Below are 26,343 nucleotides of genomic sequence, written 5' to 3' on the forward strand. Positions count from 1 at the left end.
GTACCATGGAGAGTACCATGGAGATGGAGAGTACCATGGAGATGGAGAGTACCATGGAGATGGAGAATACCATGGATTAGTTCAGTTTTTGACTCGGAGTCAATTGAAAGGGGCATGTTTATCAGCCAGAGAGGTAAAAACAAGGTCTTGTATGCAGCTAGTAGAAAAAAAACACTAGCCAAATACAGGACTTATGGGAACAGTAAGTCAGGATGCAGTCAGTACAAATACAGGACTTATGGGAACAGTAAGTCAGGATGAAGTCAGTACAAATACAGGACTTATGGGAACAGTAAGTCAGGATAAAGTCAGTACAAATACAGGACTTATGGGAACAGTAAGTCAGGATAAAGTCAGTACAAATACAGGACTTATGGGAACAGTAAGTCAGGATAAGGTCAATCAATCAGGAGCTTGCTAGGTTTTTTACATTCATCCAAGTGGGTTTAATTATTAATTTTTTATTTAACCTTTATTTAACCAGGCGAGTCAGTTAAGAACAAATTCTTATTTACAATGACGGCCTACACCGGCCAAACCCGTGCCAATTGTGCGTCACCCTATGGAACTCCCAATCACAGCCGGATGTCATGCTGTCATGACTTCCGCCGAAGTCGGTTCCTCTCCTTGTTCGGGCGGCGCTCGGCGCTCGGCGTCGCCCGTCTTCTAGCCATCATCGATCCACTTTTCATTTTCCATTGGTTTTGTCTTGTCTTCCCACACACCTGGTCGCAGTTTCCCTCATCACATGTTGTGTATTTAACCCTCTGTTCAGTGTAATGTGTTTTTTACAGGATCAGTTCAGTGTAATGTGTTTTTTACAGGATCAGTTCAGTGTAATGTGTTTTTTACAGGATCAGTTCAGAGTAATGTGTTTTTTACAGGATCAGTTTAGAGTAATGTGTTTTTTACAGGATCAGTTCAGAGTAATGTGTTTTTTACAGGATCAGTTCAGTGTAATGTGTTTTTTACAGGATCAGTTCAGAGTAATGTGTTTTTTACAGGATCAGTTCAGTGTAATGTGTTTTTTACAGGATCAGTTCAGTGTAATGTGTTTTTTACAGGATCAGTTCAGAGTAATGTGTTTTTTACAGGATCAGTTCAGTGTAATGTGTTTTTTACAGGATCAGTTCAGAGTAATGTGTTTTTTACAGGATCAGTTCAGAGTAATGTGTTTTTTTACAGGATCAGTTCAGAGTAATGTGTTTTTTACAGGATCAGTTCAGAGTAATGTGTTTTTTACAGGATCAGTTCAGTGTAATGTGTTTTTTACAGGATCAGTTCAGAGTAATGTGTTTTTTACAGGATCAGTTCAGTGTAATGTGTTTTTTACAGGATCAGTTCAGAGTAATGTGTTTTTTACAGGATCAGTTCAGTGTAATGTGTTTTTTACAGGATCAGTTCAGAGTAATGTGTTTTTTACAGGATCAGTTCAGTGTAATGTGTTTTTTACAGGATCAGTTCAGAGTAATGTGTTTTTTACAGGATCAGTTCAGAGTAATGTGTTTTTTACAGGATCAGTTCAGTGTAATGTGTTTTTTACAGGATCAGTTCAGAGTAATGTGTTTTTTACAGGATCAGTTCAGTGTAATGTGTTTTTTACAGGATCAGTTCAGTGTAATGTGTTTTTTACAGGATCAGTTCAGTGTAATGTGTTTTTTACAGGATCAGTTCAGTGTAATGTGTTTTTTACAGGATCAGTTTAGAGTAATGTGTTTTTTACAGGATCAGTTCAGTGTAATGTGTTTTTTACAGGATCAGTTCAGTGTAATGTGTTTTTTACAGGATCAGTTCAGAGTAATGTGTTTTTTACAGGATCAGTTCAGAGTAATGTGTTTTTTTACAGGATCAGTTCAGAGTAATGTGTTTTTTACAGGATCAGTTCAGAGTAATGTGTTTTTTACAGGATCAGTTCAGAGTAATGTGTTGTTTACAGGATCAGTTCAGTGTAATGTGTTTTTTACAGGATCAGTTCAGTGTAATGTGTTTTTTACAGGATCAGTTCAGAGTAATGTGTTTTTTACAGGATCAGTTCAGAGTAATGTGTTTTTTACAGGATCAGTTCAGAGTAATGTGTTTTTACAGGATCAGTTCAGAGTAATGTGTTTTTTACAGGATCAGTTCAGAGTAATGTGTTTTTTACAGGATCAGTTCAGTGTAATGTGTTTTTTACAGGATCAGTTCAGAGTAATGTGTTTTTTACAGGATCAGTTCAGTGTAATGTGTTTTTTACAGGATCAGTTCAGAGTAATGTGTTTTTTACAGGATCAGTTCAGTGTAATGTGTTTTTTACAGGATCAGTTCAGTGTAATGTGTTTTTTACAGGATCAGTTCAGTGTAATGTGTTTTTTACAGGATCAGTTCAGTGTAATGTGTTTTTTACAGGATCAGTTTAGAGTAATGTGTTTTTTACAGGATCAGTTCAGTGTAATGTGTTTTTTACAGGATCAGTTCAGTGTAATGTGTTTTTTACAGGATCAGTTCAGTGTAATGTGTTTTTTACAGGATCAGTTTAGAGTAATGTGTTTTTTACAGGATCAGTTCAGTGTAATGTGTTTTTTACAGGATCAGTTCAGTGTAATGTGTTTTTTACAGGATCAGTTCAGAGTAATGTGTTTTTTACAGGATCAGTTCAGAGTAATGTGTTTTTTACAGGATCAGTTCAGAGTAATGTGTTTTTTACAGGATCAGTTCAGAGTAATGTGTTTTTTACAGGATCAGTTCAGAGTAATGTGTTTTTTACAGGATCAGTTCAGAGTAATGTGTTTTTTACAGGATCAGTTCAGAGTAATGTGTTTTTTACAGGATCAGTTCAGAGTAATGTGTTTTTTACAGGATCAGTTCAGAGTAATGTGTTTTTTACAGGATCAGTTCAGAGTAATGTGTTTTTTACAGGATCAGTTCAGAGTAATGTGTTTTTTACAGGATCAGTTCAGAGTAATGTGTTTTTTACAGGATCAGTTCAGAGTAATGTGTTTTTTACAGGATCAGTTCAGTGTAATGTGTTTTTTACAGGATCAGTTCAGAGTAATGTGTTTTTTACAGGATCAGTTCAGAGTAATGTGTTTTTTACAGGATCAGTTCAGAGTAATGTGTTTTTTACAGGATCAGTTCAGTGTAATGTGTTTTTTTACAGGATCAGCCACAGTAGTACCGGACCACAGGAGCAAATTAGGATGAAGTGCTTTGCTCAAGGCCGGCTCTGGTATTTGAACCAGAGAGCTTTTGGTTACTAACCGCTAGGTTGGCCCAATGCTCTAACCGCCAGGCTGGCCCAATGCTCTAACCGCCAGACTGGCCCAATGCACTAACCACTAGGCTGGCCCAACGCTCTAACCGCTAGGCTGGCCCAATGCTCTAACCGCCAGGCTGGCCCAATGCTCTAACCGCTAGGCTGGCCCAATGCACTAACCACTAGGCTGGCCCAATGCTCTAACCGCTAGGCTGGCCCAATGCACTAACCACTAGGCTGGCCCAATGCTCTAACCGCCAGGCTGGCCCAACACTCTAACCACTAGGCTGGCCCAATGCTCTAACCGCCAGGCTGGCCCAATGCTCTAACCGCCAGACTGGCCTAATGCACTAACCACTAGGCTGGCCCAATGCTCTAACCGCTAGGCTGGCCCAATGCACTAACCACTAGGCTGGCCCAATGCTCTAACCGCCAGACTGGCCTAATGCACTAACCACTAGGCTGGCCCAATGCTCTAACCGCTAGGCTGGCCCAATGCTCTAACCACTAGGCTGGCCCAATGCTCTAACCGCCAGGCTGGCCCAATGCTCTAACCGCCAGACTGGCCTAATGCACTAACCACTAGGCTGGCCCAATGCTCTAACCGCCAGACTGGCCTAATGCACTAACCACTAGGCTGGCCCAATGCTCTAACCGCTAGGCTGGCCCAATGCACTAACCACTAGGCTGGCCCAATGCTCTAACCGCCAGGCTGGCCCAACACTCTAACCACTAGGCTGGCCCAATGCTCTAACCGCCAGGCTGGCCCAACACTCTAACCACTAGGCTGGCCCAATGCTCTAACCGCTAGGCTGGCCCAATGCACTAACCACTAGGCTGGCCCAATGCACTAACCACTAGGCTGGCCCAATGCTCTAACCGCCAGGCTGGCCCAACACTCTAACCACTAGGCTGGCCCAATGCTCTAACCGCTAGCCTGGCCCAATGCTCTAACCACTAGGCTACCTGACCATACCAGTTACTGACCCAACACTCTAACCGCTAGGCTACCTGCCACCCCACACTTCCTCCTTCTCTACTAACTCCTCATTAACTTATTTAGCTAACTAGCTACAATGCTCTTGGAAAAACCAAAGATATTACTGGTAACTTTTAAACGTGGTTACATGTTAGCTAGCTAACTAGCTAGCTAGCTTCCTAGCTTACTGCTAGCTGACATTAACCTAGCTTGCCTAATCAATAGCCTGCTTTAGCAACAGAAGACCAAATAACTACCTACTGGTTAGGTTGGTTAGGTTCTCCACTGAAAAGCTGCAAAGCTTACTTTTTTATTGTCGGCCATCATCAGGTCCAGAAACCTGACGAATTGCGTTTCAGTAGAATGTTACAAACTATGTTCATTGGCTAGAATTTTCACCTGTAATAAAAATAACAGTAAAAGTTTGCAGTTAGATATTTTGGTGTGAAATGAGAAATCCATTTTGGTCATGCTGTGTATTTGTGAGAGCGCAGTAACTTCTGAGCCTTGACATGTAGTATCTCTGCAAAACAAAACAAAAAGTCTCTCCTCTCCAATTAATATTTTGCGTGCGGCTATGATGTTCAGGTCATTCAGTCACACTTGCAAATCAGCTTTAATTTGTACCCCATCCTCTGCACGCTCGACTACAGTCAGCTATACCAACTGGCCTGTGTGCTCATGGGACCCATCCTCTGCGCTCTCGACTCAGTGTTTGCTTGCTCGATTATGTTTAATTTTGCTCGACAGCACCATCTCGCAAATGTTCGACTTTAGAGATCAATTTGACGCAATATTGATTGAATGAAAAGGGGCAGTCGTTCTTCCCCGAGACTCCTTCCACTAAAGGTTATGGGAAACTACTTTGACCAGAGCTCCAGGTTGTCCTGAAATCCTGTTTGGTGGATTCCCGTAATCAGGCGGGAATCAGCAGGTCAATCTGGAATCCTCCAAACAGGAACTTTTCTGGAAAAGTTTAGAATTTTGGGAAAGTTCCAGGGATTTTTGCAGCCCTTATTTGGGTTGTTATCTATGCATGTTTCAGACTTTGGCCAATGATGTTCTGCTGGATGGGAGCCACAGTGAGACGAGAAACGGAGTGATCCTGGCCGTTCCCCAAGTCTTACATGTCCATAAGAACCGATGCATTCAAGACGTGATCCTGCGGGTCAGAGTAAGTGTGTGTGCGTGTGTATTTGTAAGTCGGCTGTACTGATGGACGGAGACAGGAGGGGTGGTGAACTCAGCTGTGCTGATGGACAGAGACAGGAGGGGTGGTGAACTAGTAACTCAGCTGTACTGATGGACAGAGACAGGAGGGGTGGTGAACTAGTAACTCAGCTGTGCTGATGGACAGAGACAGGAGGGGTGGTGAACTAGTAACTCAGCTGTACTGATGGACAGAGACAGGAGGGGTGGTGAACTAGTAACTCAGCTGTACTGATGGACAGAGACAGGATGGGGTGGTGAACTCAGCTGTACTGATGGACAGAGACAGGAGGGGTGGTGAACTAGTAACTCAGCTGTACTGATGGACAGAGACAGGAGGGGTGGTGAACTAGTAACTCAGCTGTACTGATGGACAGAGACAGGAGGGGTGGTGAACTAGTAACTCAGCTGTACTGATGGACAGAGACAGGAGGGGTGGTGAACTAGTAACTCAGCTGTACTGATGGACAGAGACAGGAGGGGTGGTGAAACTCAGCTGTACTGATGGACAGAGACAGGAGGGGTGGTGAACTAGTAACTCAGCTGTACTGATGGACAGAGACAGGAGGGGTGGTGAACTAGTAACTCAGCTGTACTGATGGACAGAGACAGGAGGGGTGGTGAACTAGTAACTCAGCTGTACTGATGGACAGAGACAGGAGGGGTGGTGAACTAGTAACTCAGCTGTACTGATGGACAGAGACAGGAGGGGTGGTGAACTAGTAACTCAGCTGTACTGATGGACAGAGACAGGAGGGGTGGTGAACTAGTAACTCAGCTGTACTGATGGATAGAGACAGGAGGGGTGGTGAACTAGTGAACTCAGCTGTACTGATGGACAGAGACAGGAGGGGGTGGTGAACTAGTAACTCAGCTGTACTGATGGACAGAGACAGGAGGGGTGGTGAACTAGTAACTCAGCTGTACTGATGGACAGAGACAGGAGGGGTGGTGAACTAGTAACTCAGCTGTACTGATGGACAGAGACAGGAGGGGTGGTGAACTAGTAACTCAGCTGTACTGATGGACGGAGACAGGAGGGGTGGTGAACTAGTAACTCAGCTGTACTGATGGACGGAGACAGGAGGGGTGGTGAACTAGTAACTCAGCTGTACTGATGGACAGAGACAGGAGGGGTGGTGAACTAGTAACTCAGCTGTACTGATGGACAGAGACAGGAGGGGTGGTGAACTCAGCTGTACTGATGGACAGAGACAGGAGGGGTGGTGAACTAGTAACTCAGCTGTACTGATGGACGGAGACAGGAGGGGTGGTGAACTAGTAACTCAGCTGTACTGATGGACAGAGACAGGAGGGGTGGTGAACTAGTAACTCAGCTGTACTGATGGACAGAGACAGGAGGGGTGGTGAACTAGTAACTCAGCTGTACTGATGGACAGAGACAGGAGGGGTGGTGAACTAGTAACTCAGCTGTACTGATGGAGAGAGACAGGAGGGGGGGTGAACTAGTAACTCAGCTGTACTGATGGACGGAGACAGGAGGGGTGGTGAACTAGTAACTCAGCTGTACTGATGGATCGAGACAGGAGGGGTGGTGAACTAGTAACTCAGCTGTACTGATGGACAGAGACAGGAGGGGTGGTGAACTAGTAACTCAGCTGTGCTGATGGATGGAGACAGGAGGGGTGGTGAACTCAGCTGTGCTGATGGATGGAGACAGGAGGGGTGGTGAACTAGTAACTCAGCTGTACTGATGGACAGAGACAGGAGGGGTGGTGAACTAGTAACTCAGCTGTACTGATGGACAGAGACAGGAGGGGTGGTGAACTAGTAACTCAGCTGTACTGATGGACAGAGACAGGAGGGGGGGTGAACTAGTAACTCAGCTGTACTGATGGACAGAGACAGGAGGGGTGGTGAACTCAGCTGTACTGATGGACAGAGACAGGAGGGGTGGTGAACTAGTAACTCAGCTGTACTGATGGACAGAAACAGGAGGGGTGGTGAACTAGTAACTCAGCTGTACTGATGGACAGAGACAGGAGGGGTGGTGAACTAGTAACTCAGCTGTACTGATGGACAGAGACAGGAGGGGTGGTGAACTAGTAACTCAGCTGTACTGATGGACAGAGACAGGAGGGGTGGTGAACTAGTAACTCAGCTGTACTGATGGACAGAGACAGGAGGGGTGGTGACTAGAACTCAGCTGTACTGATGGACAGAGACAGGAGGGGTGGTGAACTAGTAACTCAGCTGTACTGATGGACAGAGACAGGAGGGGTGGTGAACTAGTAACTCAGCTGTACTGATGGACAGAGACAGGAGGGGTGGTGAACTAGTAACTCAGCTGTACTGATGGACAGAGACAGGAGGGGTGGTGAACTAGTAACTCAGCTGTACTGATGGAGAGAGACAGGAGGGGGTGAACTAGTAACTCAGCTGTACTGATGGACGGAGACAGGAGGGGTGGTGAACTAGTAACTCAGCTGAACTGATGGATGGAGACAGGAGGGGTGGTGAACTAGTAACTCAGCTGTACTGATGGACAGAGACAGGAGGGGTGGTGAACTAGTAACTCAGCTGTGCTGATGGATGGAGACAGGAGGGGTGGTGAACTCAGCTGTGCTGATGGATGGAGACAGGAGGGGTGGTGAACTCAGCTGTACTGATGGATGGAGACAGGAGGGGTGGTGAACTCAGCTGTACTGATGGACAGAGACAGGAGGGGTGGTGAACTCAGCTGTGCTGATGGAGGGGTGGTGTGTGTGCCTGGGTGGGTGGGGTGCCTGGTGTGCCTGGGTGTGGGTGTGCCTGGGTGTGTGTGTGCCTGGGTGTGTGTGTGCCTGGGTGTGTGTGTGCCTGGGTGTGTGTGTGCCTGCGTTGGTGTGTGTGTGCCTGGGTGTGTGTGTGCCTGGGTGTGTGTGTGCCTGGGTGTGTGTGTGCCTGGGTGTGTGTGTGCCTGGGTGTGTGTGTGCCTGGGTGTGTGTGTGCCTGGGTGTGTGTGTGCCTGGGTGTGTGTGTGTGCCTGGGTGTGTGTGTGCCTGGGTGTGTGTGTGTGCCTGGGTGTGTGTGTGCCTGGGTGTGTGTGTGCCTGCGTTGGTGTGTGTGTGCCTGGGTGTGTGTGTGCCTGGGTGTGTGTGTGCCTGGGTGTGTGTGTGCCTGGGTGTGTGTGTGTGCGTGGGTGTGTGTGTGCCTGGGTGTGTGTGTGCCTGGGTGGGTGGGTGTGTGCCTGGGTGTGTGTGTGCCTGGGTGTGTGTGGGTGTGTGTGTGCCTGGGTGTGTGTGTGTGGGTGTGTGGGTGTGTGCCTGGGTGTGTGGGTGTGTGGGTGTGTGGGTGGGTGTGTGGGTGTGTGGGTGTGTGCCTGGGTGTGTGGGTGTGTGGGTGTGTGGGTGTGTGCCTGGGTGTGTGGGTGTGTGGGTGGGTGTGTGGGTGTGTGCCTGGGTGTGTGGGTGTGTGGGTGTGTGTGTGTGTGTGTGTGTGGGTGTGTGGGTGTGTGGGTGTGTGGGTGTGTGGGTGTGTGGGTGGGTGTGTGGGTGTGTGGGTGTGTGCCTGCGTTGGTGTGTGTTTCTGTCTAATTGTTCTTTCTCCAAGGGGAGGTGCTCAGCCTGTGATGAAAAACCCAGATGTTTCCTTAGCTACAAGCCAGTAAGACTCTACACATTATAAAACATAAACAACAAACATTTTCTATCTCTCTTTTTATCTTTATTAATTTCGTTCTATTCACTGCTCCTGCTATTTTATATTTAGAACTATGAAGATCGTTAGAATCATTTGTCCTAGTTTAATTATGAATGAATGCATTGTAACTACCGGTCTAAAACATTATTCCAAATGTGCATTTCCCCCATATTGTCTAGTGTGGAGCTACTTTCTGTTTCTGTTAATGATGTTGTCCTGCATTGTAGGCCATTAGGGAGTACCCTCAGAACATGAGGTCTAACTGCAAGTACAGGAAGAGGGTAGGATCTAGGAGGAGGTCCGTGGCTGGCTGCATTATTGACTGTTTGAAGACGACGCAGGTGAGATATTATACAGGAGGATTCTCCTGGGTTGTATTATACAGGAGGATTCTCCTGGGTTGTATTATACAGGAGGATTCTCATGGGTTGTATTATACAGGAGGATTCTCCTGGGTTGTATTATACAGGAGGATTCTCCTGGGTTGTATTATACAGGAGGATTCTCCTGGGTTGTATTATACAGGAGGATTCTCCTGGGTTGTATTATACAGGAGGATTCTCCTGGGTTGTATTATACAGGAGGATTCTCCTGGGTTGTATGAGGATTCTCCTGGGTTGTATTATACAGGAGGATTCTCCTGGGTTATATTATACAGGAGGATTCTCCTGGGTTGTATAATACAGGAGGATTCTCCTGGGTTGTATAATACAGGAGGATTCTCCTGGGTTGTATTATACAGGAGGATTCTCCTGGGTTGTATAATACAGGAGGATTCTCCTGGGTTGTATAATACAGGAGGATTCTCCTGGGTTGTATTATACAGGAGGATTCTCCTGGGTTGTATAATACAGGAGGATTCTCCTGGGTTGTATAATACAGGAGGATTCTCCTGGGTTGTATTATACAGGAGGATTCTCCTGGGTTGTATAATACAGGAGGATTCTCCTGGGTTGTATAATACAGGAGGATTCTCCTGGGTTGTATTATACAGGAGGATTCTCCTGGGTTGTATTATACAGGAGGATTCTCCTGGGTTGTATTATACAGGAGGATTCTCCTGGGTTGTATTATACAGGAGGATTCTCCTGGGTTGTATAATACAGGAGGATTCTCCTGGGTTGTATAATACAGGAGGATTCTCCTGGGTTGTATTATACAGGAGGATTCTCCTGGGTTGTATAATACAGGAGGATTCTCCTGGGTTGTATTATACAGGAGGATTCTCTGGGTTATAGTATACAGGAGGATTGTATTATTGGTTGATTAATTTTATTGCCCCCGAGAGGATTTTTTTTCCCACAACTCACAAGTTTAATATACACAACAAACAACACAGCCAGTAGAGATAATAAAACCAGTTTATCATGTATGAATGATTAAAGTCCCATAGGGCTCTGGTCTAAAGTATTGCACTATATAGGGTGCCATAGGGCTCTGGTCTAAAGTAGTGTACTATATAGGGAATAGGGTGCCATAGGGCTCTGGTCTAAAGTAGTGCACTATATAGGGAATAGGGTGCCATAGGGCTCTGGTCTAAAGTAGTGCACTATATAGGGTCCCATAGGGCTCTGGTCTAAAGTAGTGCACTATATAGGGTGCCATAGGGCTCTGGTCTGAAGTAGTGCACTATATAGGGAATAGGGTGCCATAGGGCTCTGGTCTAAAGTAGTGCACTATATATAGGGAATAGGGTGCCATAGGGCTCTGGTCTAAAGTAGTGCACTATATAGGGTGCCATAGGGCTCTGGTCTGAAGTAGTGCACTATATAGGGAATAGGCTGCCCCTTGGGGACGCCCCCTCTGACGAGCTCTGTCTCCTGTGTTGCAGGACCACTCGTGCTGCCCGGGATACTTTGGTCACTTCTGTTTTAAATGCCCTGGGGAGCTGGACAACTGGTGCTCAAGGAACGGAAGGTACAGTCCACAGAACTAGAATGAGTAGAACAGTCGTCCCCACTCATGTCAAGAATGCCATAATAGGTGGACTATCTGGTGGCCATTTTGAATGTACCCATGTGTTTTCCAGTCAAATTGCTTATGGTCAGAGGTTCATTCTGTTCATTGTGTTTCTATGAGCAGGTGTAAGGATGGGAACCTAGGGACTGGGGAGTGTCTTTGCAACGAGGGTTTCCATGGGACAGCCTGTGAGACCTGCGAACCGGGACGCTACGGCAAGGACTGCAAGTCAGGTATATTATATATACACACTGTGTACAGGCCTGATCCTAGCTGACTGGTTAAATGGCTGACTGGCTGACTGACTGGCTGGCTGGCTGGCTGGCTGGCTGGCTGGCTGGCTGGCTGGCTGGCTGGCTGGCTGGCTGACTGGCTGACTGACTGACTGGCTGGCTGACTGGCTGACTGACTGGCTGGCTGGCTGGCTGGCTGGCTGGCTGGCTGGCTGACTGACTGACTGACTGACTGACTGACTGACTGGCTGACTGGCTGAGGCTGACTGACTGGCTGACTGACTGACTGACTGACTGACTGGCTGACTGACTGACTGACTGACTGACTGACTGACTGACTGACTGACTGACTGACTGACTGGCTGACTGACTGACTGACTGACTGGCTAAATGGCTGACTGACTGACTGGCTGACTGACTGACTGACTGACTGGCTGACTGGCTGACTGACTGGCTGACTGACTGACTAGCTGACTGACTGACTGACTGACTGACTGACTGACTGACTGACTGACTGGCTGACTGGCTGACTGGCTGACTGGCTGACTGGCTAAATGGCTGACTGACTGACTGGCTGACTGACTGACTGGCTGACTGGCTGACTGACTGGCTGACTGACTGACTAGCTGACTGACTGACTGACTGACTAGCTGAATGGCTGACTGGCTGAATGGCTGGCTGACTGGCTGACTGGCTGAATGGCTGAATGGCTGGCTGACTGGCTGACTGGCTGACTGGCTGACTGGCTGGCTGGCTGGCTGGCTGAATGGCTGACTGACTGACTGGCTGACTGGCTGAATGGCTGACTGACTATCTGACTGGCTGATGGGCTGACTGACTGACTGACTGACTGACTGACTGACTGACTGACTGGCTGGCTGGCTGGCTGGCTGACTGGCTGATGGGCTGACTGGCTGACTGACTGGCTGGCAGGCTGGCTGACTGACTGGCTGATTCGCTGGCTGACTGACTGACTGACTGACTGACTGGCTGGCTGGCTGACTGGCTGACTGGCTGATGGGCTGACTGGCTGACTGACTGGCTGGCAGGCTGGCTGACTGACTGGCTGATTCGCTGGCTGACTGGCTGACTGACTGACCGGCAGACCGGCTGGCAGACTCGCTGGCTGACTTGCTGGCTGACTGGCCGGCTGGCTGGCTGGCTGGCTGACTAACCGGCTGGCTGACTGGCTGGCTGGCTCTGACTGACTGATTTAATGTTTTAGATAATACAAAACACACATACAACCACAATATATTCACCAACTTTAGAGGATAGAATTGTGTTTGTGTTTAGGTTCTTTACTTGGACTGGTCAGAGTGCAGCTGTGCTAACTATGTTGCAACAACATGTGTTTGACTGGTTAGAGTGCAGCTGTGCTAACTATGTTACAACAACATGTGTTTGACTGGTCAGAGTGCAGCTGTGCTAACTATGTTACAACAACATGTGTTTGACTGGTCAGAGTGCAGCTGTGCTAACTATGTTACAACAACATGTGTTTGACTGGTCAGAATGCAGCTGTGCTAACTATGTTACAACAACATGTGTTTGACTGGTCAGAGTGCAGCTGTGCTACCTATGTTACAACAACATGTGTTTGACTGGTCAGAGTGCAGCTGTGCTAACTATGTTACAACAACATGTGTTTGACTGGTCAGAATGCAGCTGTGCTAACTATGTTACAACAACTTGTGTTTGACTGGTCAGAATGCAGCTGTGCTCATGGGAAGTGTCTGGATGGAGTGACAGGAAACGGGAGGTGTGTCTGCTACAAAGGCTGGAGAGGAGTCAACTGCTCCAAGGGTATGTACTGTAGTCCTATGTCCCAAATGATACCCTATTCCCTATGTAGTGCACTACTTTATTCCAGAGCCCTATGGAACCCTATTCCCTATGTAGTGCACTACTTTATACCAGAGCTCTATGGAACCCTATTCCCTATGTAGTGCACTACTTTATACCAGAGCCCTATAGAACCCTATTCCCTATGTAGTGCACTACTTTTGACCAAAGCCTTATGGAACCCTATTCCCTATGTAGTGCACTACTTTATAGTAGAGCCCTATGGAACCCTAGTCCCTATGTAGTGCACTACTTTTGGCCAGGGCCCATAGGGTGGGAGATGAGTCAACTACTCCAAGGGTATGTACAGTACTGTCAGACCAACTCCCAAATGTTACCCTCTTCCCTATGGGCTCTGGTCAAAAGTATTTCTCTCTCTCTCTCTCTCTCTCTCTCTCTCTCTCTCTCTCTCTCTCTCTCTCTCTCTCTCTCTCTCTCTCTCTCTCTCCCTCTCTCTCTCTCTCTAGAGATCGTGTCTGACGCCTGTGGCGGAATCTGTGATGATAATGCAAAGTAAGTTCCAAAATGGCACCCTATTCCCTTTATCAATCATATTTATTTTATAAAGCCATTATTACATCAGCAGTTGTCACCAAGTGCTATACCCCAAAGACCCAGAAGACAAATCAACACAGGTGTAGAAGCTCCGTGACTAGGAAAAACTTCCTTGAAAGGCAAGAACAAATCAACACAGGTGTAGAAGCTCCGTGACTAGGAAAAACTTCCTTGAAAGGCAAGAACTTAGAAAGAAACCTAGAGATGAACCAGGCTCCGAGGGGTGGTCAGTCCTCTTCTGGCTGTGCCGGGTGAAGATTATAAGAGTCAGGCCAGGTAGTCCTGAGGTATGGTGCTAGGGCTCAGGTCCTCCTGGAGGAGGGGGGGCAGAGAATAAGAGAGGGAGAGGAGAATTAGATGGAGCATGCCTAAGATCACTCTGGACAACAGATAAGACAAGAGAATTAGAGGTCACACAATATACAGTGCATTACCTTTTGACCAGAGGCTGAGTCACTCAAATCAAAAGGTGATTGAGGATTGATCTTCGGTTGTGTGTTTCAGCTGTAAGGAGACAGACGGTCCTAGATGCCAGTGTGTTGCAGGCTTCACAGGCAACGGAACCGTCTGCACAGGTCTCTAACACTTTACTGTTGTATTTGGTAGAAGGACTATTCAGATTATGGATGTATACAGTGCCTTCCGAAAGTATTCATACCACCTTGATATATTCCACATTTTGTTGTTGTTACAGCCTGAATTCTAAAATCGATTAAGGGATTTTTTTTTCTTTCCCCATCTACAGACAATAGAACATGATGACAAAGTGAAATCATGTTTATAGAAATGGTTGTAAATTTAATGAATATGAACTACAGAAATGTCTCATTTACATAAGTATTCACACCCCAGAGTCAATCATTTGATGAAGCACCTTCGGCAGCGATTACAGCTGTGAGTCATTCTGGGTGAGTCTCTTAGAGCTTTGAGTCATTCTGGGTGAGTCTCTAAGAGCTTTCCACACCTGGATTGTGCAATATTTTCTCCATTACCATTTTCTAAATTCTTCAAGCTCTGTCAAATATGTTGTTGATTACTGCTAGAAAACCATTTTCAGGTCTTGCCATAGATTTTCAAATAGATTTAAGTCAAAACTGTAACTCGGCCACTCAGGAATAATTCACTGTCTTCTTGGTAAGCAAGTCCAGTGTGTATTTGGCCTTGTGTTTTAGGTTGTTGTCCTGCTGAAAGGTGAATTCATCTCCCAGTGTCTGGTGGAAAGCTGAACCAGGTTTTCCTCTTGGATTTTGCCTGTGCTTATCTCCATTCCGTTTCTTTTTTATCCTGAAAAACTCTCCAGTCCTTAATGATTACAAGCATACCCATAACATGATGCAGCCACCACTATGCTTGAAAATATGGAGAGTGGTACTCAGTAATATGTTGTATTGGATTTGCCCCAAACATAACACTTTGTATTCAGAACAAAAAGTGAATTGCTCTGCCAAATTTTTATGCAGTATATTTTAGTGCCTTGTTGCAAACAGGATGCATGTTTTGGAATATTTTTATTCTGTACAGGCTTCCTTCTTTTCACTCTGTCAATTAGGTTAGTATTGTGGAGTAACTACAATGTTGTTGATCCATCCTCAGTTTCCTGATCTCACAGCCATTCAACTCTGTAACTGTTTTAATATCACCATTGGCCTCTTGGTGAAATCCCTGAGCAATTTCCTTCCTCTCCGGCAACTGAGTTAGGAAGGACGCCTGTGTAATTGTAGTGACTGGGTGTATTGATACACCATCCAAAGTGTAATTAATAACTTCACCATGCGCAAAGGGATATTACATTTCTGCTTATTTGTATTTTTACCCATCTACCAGTAGGTGCCCTTCTTTGCGAGGCATTGGAAAACCTCCCTGTTCTTTGTGGTTGAATCTGTGTTTGAAATTCACTGCTCGACTGAAAGACTTTACAGATAATTATATGTGTGGGGTACAGAGATGAGGTGTCATTCAAAAATAATTTATTGCACAGAGTGAGTCGATGAAAAATAATTTTCATGTTTTATTTATTTTTATTTAACCTTTATTTAACTAGGCAAGTCAGTTAAGAACAAATTCTTATTTACAATGACTCCCTACCAAAAGGCAAAAGGCCTCCTGCGGGGATTATTGCACCCAGAGTGACTTGCAATTTATGTGACTTGTTAAGCATATTTTCACTCCTGAACTTATTTAAGCTTGTCATAACTATGGTTTTGAACACTTGAATACTCAGCTTAAATGTTTGTACTAATTTGTGAGAAACAAAAATCGAAATACATAGTTCCGCTTGATATTATGTGGTATTGCATGTAGGCCAGTGACAAAACATCTCAATTTAATCCAGGTTAAATTCAGGCTGTAATACAATAACATGTGGAAATTGTAAAGGGGTGTGAATACTTTCTGTAGGCACTGTATACATACATAGATATATATATATATATATACAAATATACACATGATTTTGTCCCAATACTTTTGGTCACCTAAAATGGGGACTATTTCTGGCTATGACTCTGTTAATTACTGTATAGCTTAAATACTAGTATAAACTGAGTGTACAAAACATTAAGAACACCTTCCCAATATTGTGTTAACCTGTCTCCTCCCCTTCATCCACACTGATTGAAGTGGTTTTAACAAGTGACATCAATAAGGGATCATAGCTTTCACCTGGATTCACTTGGTCAGTCTATGTCATGAAAAGAGCAGGCCTTCCTCTGACACCGCCTGGTATAGTGGTCTTGGAAGACTGGAAGCTTGGCCCCAGTGATGTACTGGGTTCGTAAGCACTACCCTCTGTAGCACCTTGCGGTCGGAAGCCGAGTAGTTGCCATACCAGGCGGTGATGCAACCGGTCAGGATGCTCTCGATGGTGCAGCTGTAGAACTTTTTGAGGATCTGAGGACCCATGCCAAATCTTTTCAGTCTCTTGAGGTGGAATAGGCTTTGTCATGCCCTCTTCACGACTGTCTTGGTGTGTTTGGACCATGATAGTTTGTTGGTGATGTGGACACCAAGGAACCTGAAGCTCTGAACCTGCTCCACTACGGCCCAGGTGATGAGAATGCGGGTGTGCTCTGCCCTCCTTTATCCTGTAGTCCACGATCATGTTGAGGGAGAGGTCGTCCTGGCACCACACGGCCAGGTCTCTGACCTCCTCCCTGTAGGCTGTCTCATCGTTGTCAGTGTTCAGGCCTACCACCTTTATTTCGTAGGCAAACTTAATGATGGTGTTGGAGTCGTGCTTGGCCATGCAGTCGTGGGTGAACAGGGAGTACAGAAGGGGACTAAGCACGCACCCCTGAGGGGCCCCAGTGTTGAGGATCAGCGTGGCGGATGTGTTGTTACCTACCCTCACCACCTGGGGGCGGCCCATCAGGAAGTCCAGGATCCAGTTGCAGAGGGAGGTGTTTAGTCACAGGGTCCTTAGCTTAGTGATGAGCTTTGAGGGCACTATGGTGTTAAACGCCGAGATGTAGTCAATGAACAGCATTCTCACGTATGTGGGAACGGGAGTGTGGAATGCAATAGAGATTACATAATCTGTGGATTTGTTGGTGCGGTATGCAAATTGGAGTGGGTCTAGGGTTTCTGGGATGATGGTGTTGATGTGAGCCATGACCAGCTTTTCAAAGCACTTCATGGATACAAATGTGAGTGCTACGGGTTGGTAGTCATTTAGGCAGGTTACCTTAGTGTTTTTGGGCACAGGCACTATGGTGGTCTGCTTGAAACATGCTGGTATTACAGACTCGGTCAGGGAGAGGTTGAAAATGTCAGCGAAGACACTTGCCAGTTGGTCAGCGCATGCTCGCAGTACACGTCCTGGTAATCCGTCTGGCCCTGCGGCCTTGTGAATGTTTACCTGTTTAAAGGTCTTACTCACATCGGCTACGGAGAGCATGATCACACAGTCATCCAGAACAGCTGGTGCTGTCGTGCATGCTTCAGTGTTGCTTACCTCGAAGTGAGCAAAGAAGTTATTTAGCTCGTCTGGTAGGCTCGTGTCACTGGGCAGCTCTCGGCTGTGCTTCCCTTTGTGGTCTGTAATGGTTTGCAAGCCCTGAAACATCCGATGAGCGTCAGATCCGGTTTAGTAGGATTCCATCTTAGTCCTGTATTGACGCTTTGCCTGTTTGATGGTTCAGCTGAGGGCATAGCGGGATTTCTTATAAGTGTCCGACTTAGTGTCCCGCTCCTTGAATGCCACAGTGTGGATGTTGCCTGTGATCCATGGCTTCTGGTTGGGGTATGTACATACGGTCACTCTGGGGTCAACTAAAATGGTCAACTAATCTGGTTAGCTAATCTGGTAAACTAAACTGGTAAACTAAACTGGTAAACTAATGTTCCGTAGAGGTGAACCTGTGTGCCACTGGGAATGGAGGCTGCGCTCAGATTGCCAACTGCACCAAGACTTTACCTGGGGAGAGGACCTGCACCTGTCCAGAAGGATACACTGGAGACGGGGTGTGGTGTCTAGGTATGGCGTGTGATTGATTGAGTGATTGAATTCATTAGATAATCAACAGTAGTAGTCTGTTCCAGCCGGAGACAATATAAAACATTATGGAGGACAAAAACACAATAAAGCCCGAAGCTTAGTCAGCAAAATGACAGGTGGGCAAGACTGGCCACTTTACACTCAATGCAATTAAACACAACAACAGTAGCACCAATTACAAATATTTACCACCATATCAACAGCTGTGTGTCTCAGACCTGGGTTAAAATACTATAATTGATCTGGGCTTAGTTGAGCTTGTCTGGCTTAATGGGCCAAGAGAATGGTCCCAAAACTACAAACCCTGCCCATCTGCCACTCTAAGCAGGCTAGACCAAAAGCAAAAAGATTTCAAATAGTAATTGAACCATGGCTACGTCCCAAATGGAACTCCACCATCAGCCCTTTAACCATGGCTACGTCCCAAATGGAACTCTACCATCAGCCCTTTAACCATGGCTACGTCCCAAATGGAACTCTACCATCAGCCCTTTAACCATGGCTACGTCCCAAATGGAACTCTACCATCAGCCCTTTAACCATGGCTACGTCCCAAATGGAACTCCACCATCAGCCCTTTAACCATGGCTACGTCCCAAATGGAACTCTACCATCAGCCCTTTAACCATGGCTACGTCCCAAATGGAACTCTACCATCAGCCCTTTAACCATGGCTACGTCCCAAATGGAACTCTACCATCAGCCCTTTAACCATGGCTACGTCCCAAATGGAACTCTACCATCAGCCCTTTAACCATGGCTACGTCCCAAATGGAACTCTACCATCAGCCCTTTAACCATGGCTACGTCCCAAATGGAACTCTACCATCAGCCCTTTAACCATGGCTACGTCCCAAATGGAACTCCACCATCAGCCCTTTAACCATGGCTACGTCCCAAATGGAACTCTACCATCAGCCCTTTAACCATGGCTACGTCCCAAATGGAACTCTACCATCAGCCCTTTAACCATGGCTACGTCCCAAATGGAACTCTACCATCAGCCCATTAACCATGGCTACGTCCCAAATGGAACTCCACCATCAGCCCTTTAACCATGGCTACGTCCCAAATGGAACACTATTCCCCATTGGGCTCTGGTCAAAAGTAGTGCACTTTATAGGGAACGGGGTGCCATTTGGGATGCATACCATTACTAACCGCTTCAAAACATGGACCCTGATCAACTACAGAATGGTTACGGTTGTCTGCTCCCACCCTTTGAATAAAACGTCTAATTTCAATGGGAATGGTTATATAAAGGATGAATAAATAAAGTCTAATTTCAATGGGAATGGTTATATAAAGGATGAATAAATAAAGTCTAATTTCAATGGGAATGGTTATATAAAGGATGAATAAATGAAATACAAACTAACACATCCCTTGCCTCTAGAACATTAGTTTTCAACCTGTGGTCCTGTACTGCAGGTGGTTTGCAATTTTATTATTATTTTATTTACTTATTTTATTTACTTATTTTATTATATAGATTTTCTTAATTCTGTAAATATTTGTTTTCTTCCATAAATGATAACAGTTGGGAGTATTAATATAAGTATTTTTACATTACTTTTACATTACTTTTTACTTTTGACAACAGAAATTGTTTATTATTATAATAATAATAATAATAATAGGCCATAATCTGTTACATTTACTGATAACCTTGACTCTAAATTTAACCGGCAAGATATTTTACGTAAAAAAGAATCTGCGAATGGTGGTCCTCAGCCTCAGTAAATCTAGTGATTTAGAAAGGAACGGCTGATCTAAGAGGGAATGACAATATGATGTTCTGTTTCTGCAGAGATAGACGGTTGTTTAGTAAACAACGGTGGATGTTCCAGATTAGCAGAGTGCATCAAAACAGGACCGAACCGGGTAAGATTACACTTGTTTGAGTGTCAAATGGTACCCTATTCCCTATTTAATGCACTACTTTTGACCAGTAGTGGACTATGTATGGAATAAGGTGCCATTGTGTGCAACACTTCCGCAATGTAATGCACTGGCCTTCTCGCTGAATGAAGTAGAAATACAGGCCAGGTACATCTGAGTATTTGTATTTGTCTTTATTATGAATCCCCATTAGTTCCTGCCAAGGCAGCAGCTACTCTTCCTGGGGTTTATTATGGATCCCCATTAGTTCCTGCCAAGGCAGAACCTACCCTTCCTGGGGTTTATTATGGATCCCCATTAGTTCCTGCCAAGGCAGCAGCTACTCTTCCTGGGGTTTATTATGGATCCCCATTAGTTCCTGCCAAGGCAGCAGCTACTCTTCCTGGGGTTTATTATGGATCCCCATTAGTTCCTGCCAAGACAGCAGCTGCTCTTCCTGGGGTTTATTATGGATCCCCATTAGTTCCTGCCAAGGCAGCAGCTACTCTTCCTGGGGTTTATTATGGATCTCCATTAGTTCCTGCCAAGGCAGCAGCTACTCTTCCTGGGGTTTATTATGGATCCCCATTAGTTCCTGCCAAGGCAGCAGCTACTCTTCCTGGGGTTTATTATGGATCCCCATTAGTTCCTGCCAAGGCAGCAGCTACTCTTCCTAGGGTTTATTATGGATCCCCATTAGTTCCTGCCAAGGCAGCAGCTACTCTTCCTGGGGTTTATTATGGATCCCCATTAGTTCCTGCCAAGGCAGCAGCTACTCTTCCTGGGGTTTATTATGGATCCCCATTAGTTCCTGCCAAGGCAGCAGCTACTCTTCCTGGGGTTTATTATGGATCCCATTAGTTCCTGCCAAGGCAGCAGCTACTCTTCCTGGGGTTTATTATGGATCCCCATTAGTTCCTGCCAAGGCAGCAGCTACTCTTCCTGGGGTTTATTATGGATCCCCATTAGTTCCTGCCAAGGCAGCAGCTACTCTTCCTGGGGTTTATTATGGATCCCCATTAGTTCCTGCCAAGGCAGCAGCTACTCTTCCTGGGGTTTATTATGGATCCCCATTAGTTCCTTTCTCGTCTATGCCAGTTATTTGTTAAATGTTTACTCCCCGTACCTGCTTCGTCTCTCCAGCGTCATTCCGCGTGACAGCTTCCCTCCAGTCCTGAGGGAAGACACTTTCCTGTTGGCTTAGATTATAGTCTGCTATCATCCTCAGTCATTTTACGTCTAAGTTGCCAGACCCCGGTGGATTGTCATTGTTGATAGAAAACAATCATTTTTTTTCACCTCTTCCACAGAATTCAAAATTACAATACTTGTCTTTCATAATTTGGTCAGTTATACATGGATGTGTAGGTTCAGAATTTGTTGCTGGCATGTCATGCCTAGTTTTGCTAATCTTGCCAATGAAAAACTCATTAAAGTAGTTGTCAATATCAGTCGGTTTTGTGATGAATGAGCCATCTGATTTATTAATGAATGATGGAGCTGAGTTTGCCTTTTTGCCCAAAATTTCATTTAAGATGTTCCAAAGCTTTTCACTATCATTCCTTATATAATTTATCTTTGTTTCATAGTAGTTTCTTCTTCTTTTTGTTTAGTTTAGTTACATGAGTAACTAACTGTTTCACTTGTTTCAGGTTGCCTGTAACTGTTTATTTGGCTTCTCTGGGAGTGGACATTTCTGCTACCGGTTCAACCCCTGTCAGACTGTGAGTACTGGAGCATTGTAGTACTACAAGGTGCATCCCAAATGACACCCTATTCCCTATATAGGTCACTACTTTAGACCAGGGCTGGCACCCTATTCCCTATATAGGTCACTACTTTAGACCAGGGCTGGCACACTATTCCCTATATAGTGCACTACTTTAGACCAGGGCCTATAGGGAATAGGGTGCCATTTGGGACCAGCCACAGTAATACTGTAGTACCTAACTATTGGATCCGGTGGATGTGTCTGGGTCAGACCTGGGTCAGATCTGGGTCAGACCTGGGTCAGACCTGGGTCAGACCTGCATCAGATCTGGGTCAGACCTGGGTCAGTTACAGAAATGTGTCAAATTCGTTACTCGGGGTGCGCTGGATTTACTTTATCAGGTACAATGAAACCAATAGAACAGCCCCCCTGCACACTGGTCAGTATGTCACATATTTAACACACTGGTCAAGGTAAATTACCTCCAGTATGTCACATATTTAACACACACCAAGTCTGATCTGATTAAAATGCCACCCTATTCCCTATATAGTTCACCTATGGGCCCCTGGTAGTGCACTGTATAGGGAATAGGGTGCCATTTGGGACACAGCCCTGGGGTTCTTTACTCCAGAGGTGTAGACTCCGGTTATGTTTCCAGGACAACGGGGGCTGTGGAAAGTACGCCAGGTGTCGTTATATGGGCAACGGAGAGAGGAACTGCTCCTGCATTGGAGGAAACATAGGAGATGGCTTTGACTGCCGTGGCAGAACCCGCACGGTGAGTCACTGTGTGGTGTGTGTGTGTGTGTGTGTGTGTGTGTGTGTGTGTGTGTGTGTGTGTGTGTGTGTGTGTGTGTATAGGAGCAAACTGTGTGAGTGTGTGTGTGCCTGCGTGTGTGTGTGGTTGTGTGTGTGTTAATGGAGGTGTGTTTTAATGTGTGTGTGCGTGCGCGTGTGTGTGTGTGTGTGTGTGTGTGTGTGCGCTCATGTGTCTATGAATTAATTTTCCAATGGATATTTGCAGGAGATATTTCGCCAGTCAGAAGCGGCGTTGTACCGTCGCATAATGACGGTGAGTCTGTGTGTTGTTGTAAGGTGGTAATGACATTTCACTTCTCTATGTTAGAAAATAAAATGTTACCAAGACAAATAGGATTATTCACATTCTGCATATTTTTGATGAGGCTTGTTGTTCTCCAGGTGTCTGATGTGAGGAGTCTGTACGGGGATGGGCCCTTCACTACATTCATACCTCCTGCAAACAGCAACTTCTCAGTATGTCAAAGATTATTTTTTATTTTTTTCAATGTTCCTGTGTGTAGGACGGGTCTGCGTGTGTGTGTGTGCGTGTGTGTGTGTCTGTGTGTGTGTGTCTGTGTGTGTGTGTGTGTGTCTGTGTGTGTGTGTGACTGTGCGTGTGCTGTGTGTGTGTGTGTGTGTGTGTGTGTGTGTGTGTGTGTGTGTGTGTGTGTGTGTGTGTGTGTGTGTGTGTGTGTGTGTGTGTGTGTGTGTGTGTGTGACTGTGCGTGTGCTGTGTGTGTGTGGCATACACCTGGGCTCATGTTATTGTTATGGTGTGTGTGACTGTGCGTGTGCTGTGTGTCATGTTAGTGTTATTGTTATGGTGTGTGTGTGCGTCTCTGACCCACCCATGTGTAAACTCTCTCTCCAGATAGAGGCATGGGAGTCACAGGGCCGCAGCTCAGACCTGGCTAACTACCACATGGTGTCCTGTGAGACTCTGATGCTCTCTGACCTCAAGACCACCTCAAAGGCTGTGGCCGTCTCCGGACACCAGCTCACCTTCAGCCTCAAGGATGTGAGTCCTCAATGACACCCTATTCCCTTTATAGTGAGTCCTCAATGACACCCTATTCCCTTTATAGTGAGTTACTTTGACCATTTCTGGCTCGGACAAGGCTTGCTTCTCCAAATTCTACTACTCCAAGGCTTACTTCTCCAAGCCTACTTCTCCTAGGCCTACTTCTCCAAGGTTTACTACTCCAAGGTTTACTACTCCTGGGTTTACTACTCCTGGGTTTACTACTCCAAGGTTTACTACTCCTTGGTTTAATACTCCAAGGTTTACTACTCCTGGGTTTACTACTCCTGGGTTTAATACTCCTGGGTTTAATACTCCTGGGTTTAATACTCCAAGGTTTACTACTCCAAGGTTTACTACTCCTGGGTTTACTACTCATGGGTTTAATACTCCAAGGTTTAATACTCCAAGGTTTAATACTCCTGGGTTTACTACTCCAAGGTTTACTACTCCAAGGTTTACTACTCCAAGGTTTACTACTCCTGGGTTTAATACTCCTGGGTTTACTACTCCAAGGTTTACTACTCCTGGGTTTAATACTCCTGGGTTTAATACTCCTGGGTTTAATACTTCTGGGTTTACTACTCCAAGGTTGACTACTCCTGGGTTGACTACTCCAAGGTTGACTACTCCTGGGTTTACTACTCCAAGGTTTAATACTCCTAGGTTTAATACTCCTGGGTTTACTACTCCTGGGTTTACTACTCCTGGGTTTACTAATCCAAGGCTTACTTCTCCAAGGTTTACTTCTACAATGCCTACTTCTCCAAGGTTTACTACTCCAAGGCCTACTTCTCCAAGGTTTACTACTCCAAGGTTTACTACTCCAAGTTTTACTACTCCTGGGTTTACTAATCCTGGGTTTACTACTCCTGGGTTTACTACTCCAAGGTTTACTACTCCTGGGTTTACTACTCCTGGGTTTACTACTCCAAGGTTTACTACTCCAAGGTTTACTACTCCTGGGTTTACTACTCCAAGGTTTACTACTCCTGGGTTTACTACTCCTGGGTTTACTACTCCAAGGTTTACTACTCCAAGGTTTACTACTCCTGGGTTTACTAATCCAAGGTTTACTTCTCCAAGGCTGACTACTCCTAGGTTTACTACTCCGGGCTTGACTACTCCGGGGTTTAATACTCCAAGGTTTACTACTCCAAGGTTTACTACTCCAAGGTTTACTATTCCAAGGTTTACTACTCCTGGGTTTAATACTCCAAGGTTTACTACTCCTGGGTTTAATACTCCTGGGTTTACTACTCCAAGGTTTAATACTCCTGGGTTTACTTCTCCAAGGCTGACTACTCCAAGGCCTTCTTCTCCAAGGTTTACTACTCCTAGGTTTACTACTCCGGGCTTGACTACTCCGGGGTTTAATACTCCAAGGTTTAATACTTCTAGGTTTACTACTCCAAGGTTTACTACCCCAAGGTTTACTACTACTTACATCTTTTGACCAGACTAAAAGAGTTTGGCATCATACAATTTGCGTGCCAGAGGATGTAATTCTTAAAAGTCTAAGCCATTGGAGGTGGGTTCTAAGCTTACATATGGAATTGTTTTAAGAAGGTGAATTCATTTAGCTATTTGATGTTGAATTGTAGGACCCCTTTAGGTATCAACAACAAAAAGAAGAAAGTGATTTGATAAAAGATTGAATTTGGCCTTTACTACTACTATAGCCTAGAGAAACACATTGAATAACACATTCATTAATGACAAAAAATAAAGTGTCCTTTCTTCTAGGAGATAGAAGAAAGCTCAGAGAGAACACCATCATGTTCATGAGAGCCTAGTCTTTCCATAGAAGGGTCAAATTAATTTATAGGCCAAACCGTTTTCGTAAGAAGACCGATTTTCGGAATGTCGCCTGGTCTGACAAACAGAGCTGTCGTTCTCCCACTTTCCACCGCAGATGCGGAAGGCCGACAGGTATCATTAGCTTAATTAAAAACGGACTGTTTTTTATGGGCATTTTTTATTACGTAAATGTTTTATTGGAACTCTCTTTCGTCTTGGTCTATTAACTAACTTGATGTTACCAGGTTGGCCAAAACTACATCCCACCAAAATGGGATGACATTTCAGGTGGTCTTTTCAAACAGCTCTTACACTAAAAGGGCATTAAAAATTATTTTCACAATTTCACAGTATTTTTCCAACCTCATAGTGTGTAAATGTATATGAAAAAACACAGGAAATCTCTCTTTCTCCCTCCCTCTTTCAGGGCTCTGTGTACATTAATGATGATGCTAGGATAGTCTCCAGTGATTATGTGACAGCTGATGGTGTGATCCACTACATTGACAAGGTCCTCACCCCATATGACCTGAAGGATCAAAAGGCTATACCATCCAAGGTAGGCTATGGCTTCATGTATGCCACTTAGCATACACTTTGATCCAAAGCTACTTACAGATATAGCGTGCATTCGTTTTCCATATGGGTGGCCTCAGCGGGAATCGAACCTATGATCCTTGACTTTGCAAGCTCCGTGCTCTACCAACTGATCAACAGAGAGATGGGCACCCTATTCCTATAATATGTAGGGATTTAGGGTGCTGCCATTTGTGGAAGCAAGTCACAATTTAATCCCCAAATAGGTTTTATTAATTTGAAAATCACTCGTGAATAGGGATTCATATTTTCCTGAAAATCTACCAAGTTTAAATTCTGGGGAATAATTCATATTTATCCCGAGAGTCCAAGGAAATACAGTAAAAAAAAAATAATCAGAAGTCCCAATTTAAAGCGTTTAAAACCAAGATGGTCACTAA

General features: G+C 45.2%; 1 protein-coding gene across 1 annotated transcript in view; it reads left to right on the forward strand.

The window, feature by feature from the left end:
* The window catches only part of stab1 (stabilin 1), a 199,845-nt gene that overhangs the window by 123,411 nt on the left and 50,091 nt on the right, over nucleotides 1–26,343 (forward strand). Inside the window, exons 34-49 of the mRNA XM_045691993.1 lie at nucleotides 5,257–5,385; nucleotides 8,973–9,026; nucleotides 9,290–9,403; nucleotides 10,894–10,979; nucleotides 11,145–11,254; nucleotides 12,965–13,060; nucleotides 13,567–13,612; nucleotides 14,159–14,229; nucleotides 18,003–18,128; nucleotides 19,960–20,033; nucleotides 21,683–21,754; nucleotides 22,403–22,522; nucleotides 22,769–22,816; nucleotides 22,945–23,019; nucleotides 23,417–23,563; nucleotides 25,794–25,925. Coding sequence (XP_045547949.1) covers nucleotides 5,257–5,385; nucleotides 8,973–9,026; nucleotides 9,290–9,403; nucleotides 10,894–10,979; nucleotides 11,145–11,254; nucleotides 12,965–13,060; nucleotides 13,567–13,612; nucleotides 14,159–14,229; nucleotides 18,003–18,128; nucleotides 19,960–20,033; nucleotides 21,683–21,754; nucleotides 22,403–22,522; nucleotides 22,769–22,816; nucleotides 22,945–23,019; nucleotides 23,417–23,563; nucleotides 25,794–25,925 — 1,500 coding nt within the window. The remainder of the gene's footprint in view (nucleotides 1–5,256; nucleotides 5,386–8,972; nucleotides 9,027–9,289; nucleotides 9,404–10,893; nucleotides 10,980–11,144; nucleotides 11,255–12,964; nucleotides 13,061–13,566; nucleotides 13,613–14,158; nucleotides 14,230–18,002; nucleotides 18,129–19,959; nucleotides 20,034–21,682; nucleotides 21,755–22,402; nucleotides 22,523–22,768; nucleotides 22,817–22,944; nucleotides 23,020–23,416; nucleotides 23,564–25,793; nucleotides 25,926–26,343) is intronic.

Source organism: Salmo salar, chromosome ssa12 (assembly GCF_905237065.1).
Source record: "Salmo salar chromosome ssa12, Ssal_v3.1, whole genome shotgun sequence".
In the NCBI taxonomy this organism is placed as follows: Eukaryota; Metazoa; Chordata; class Actinopteri; order Salmoniformes; family Salmonidae; genus Salmo; species Salmo salar.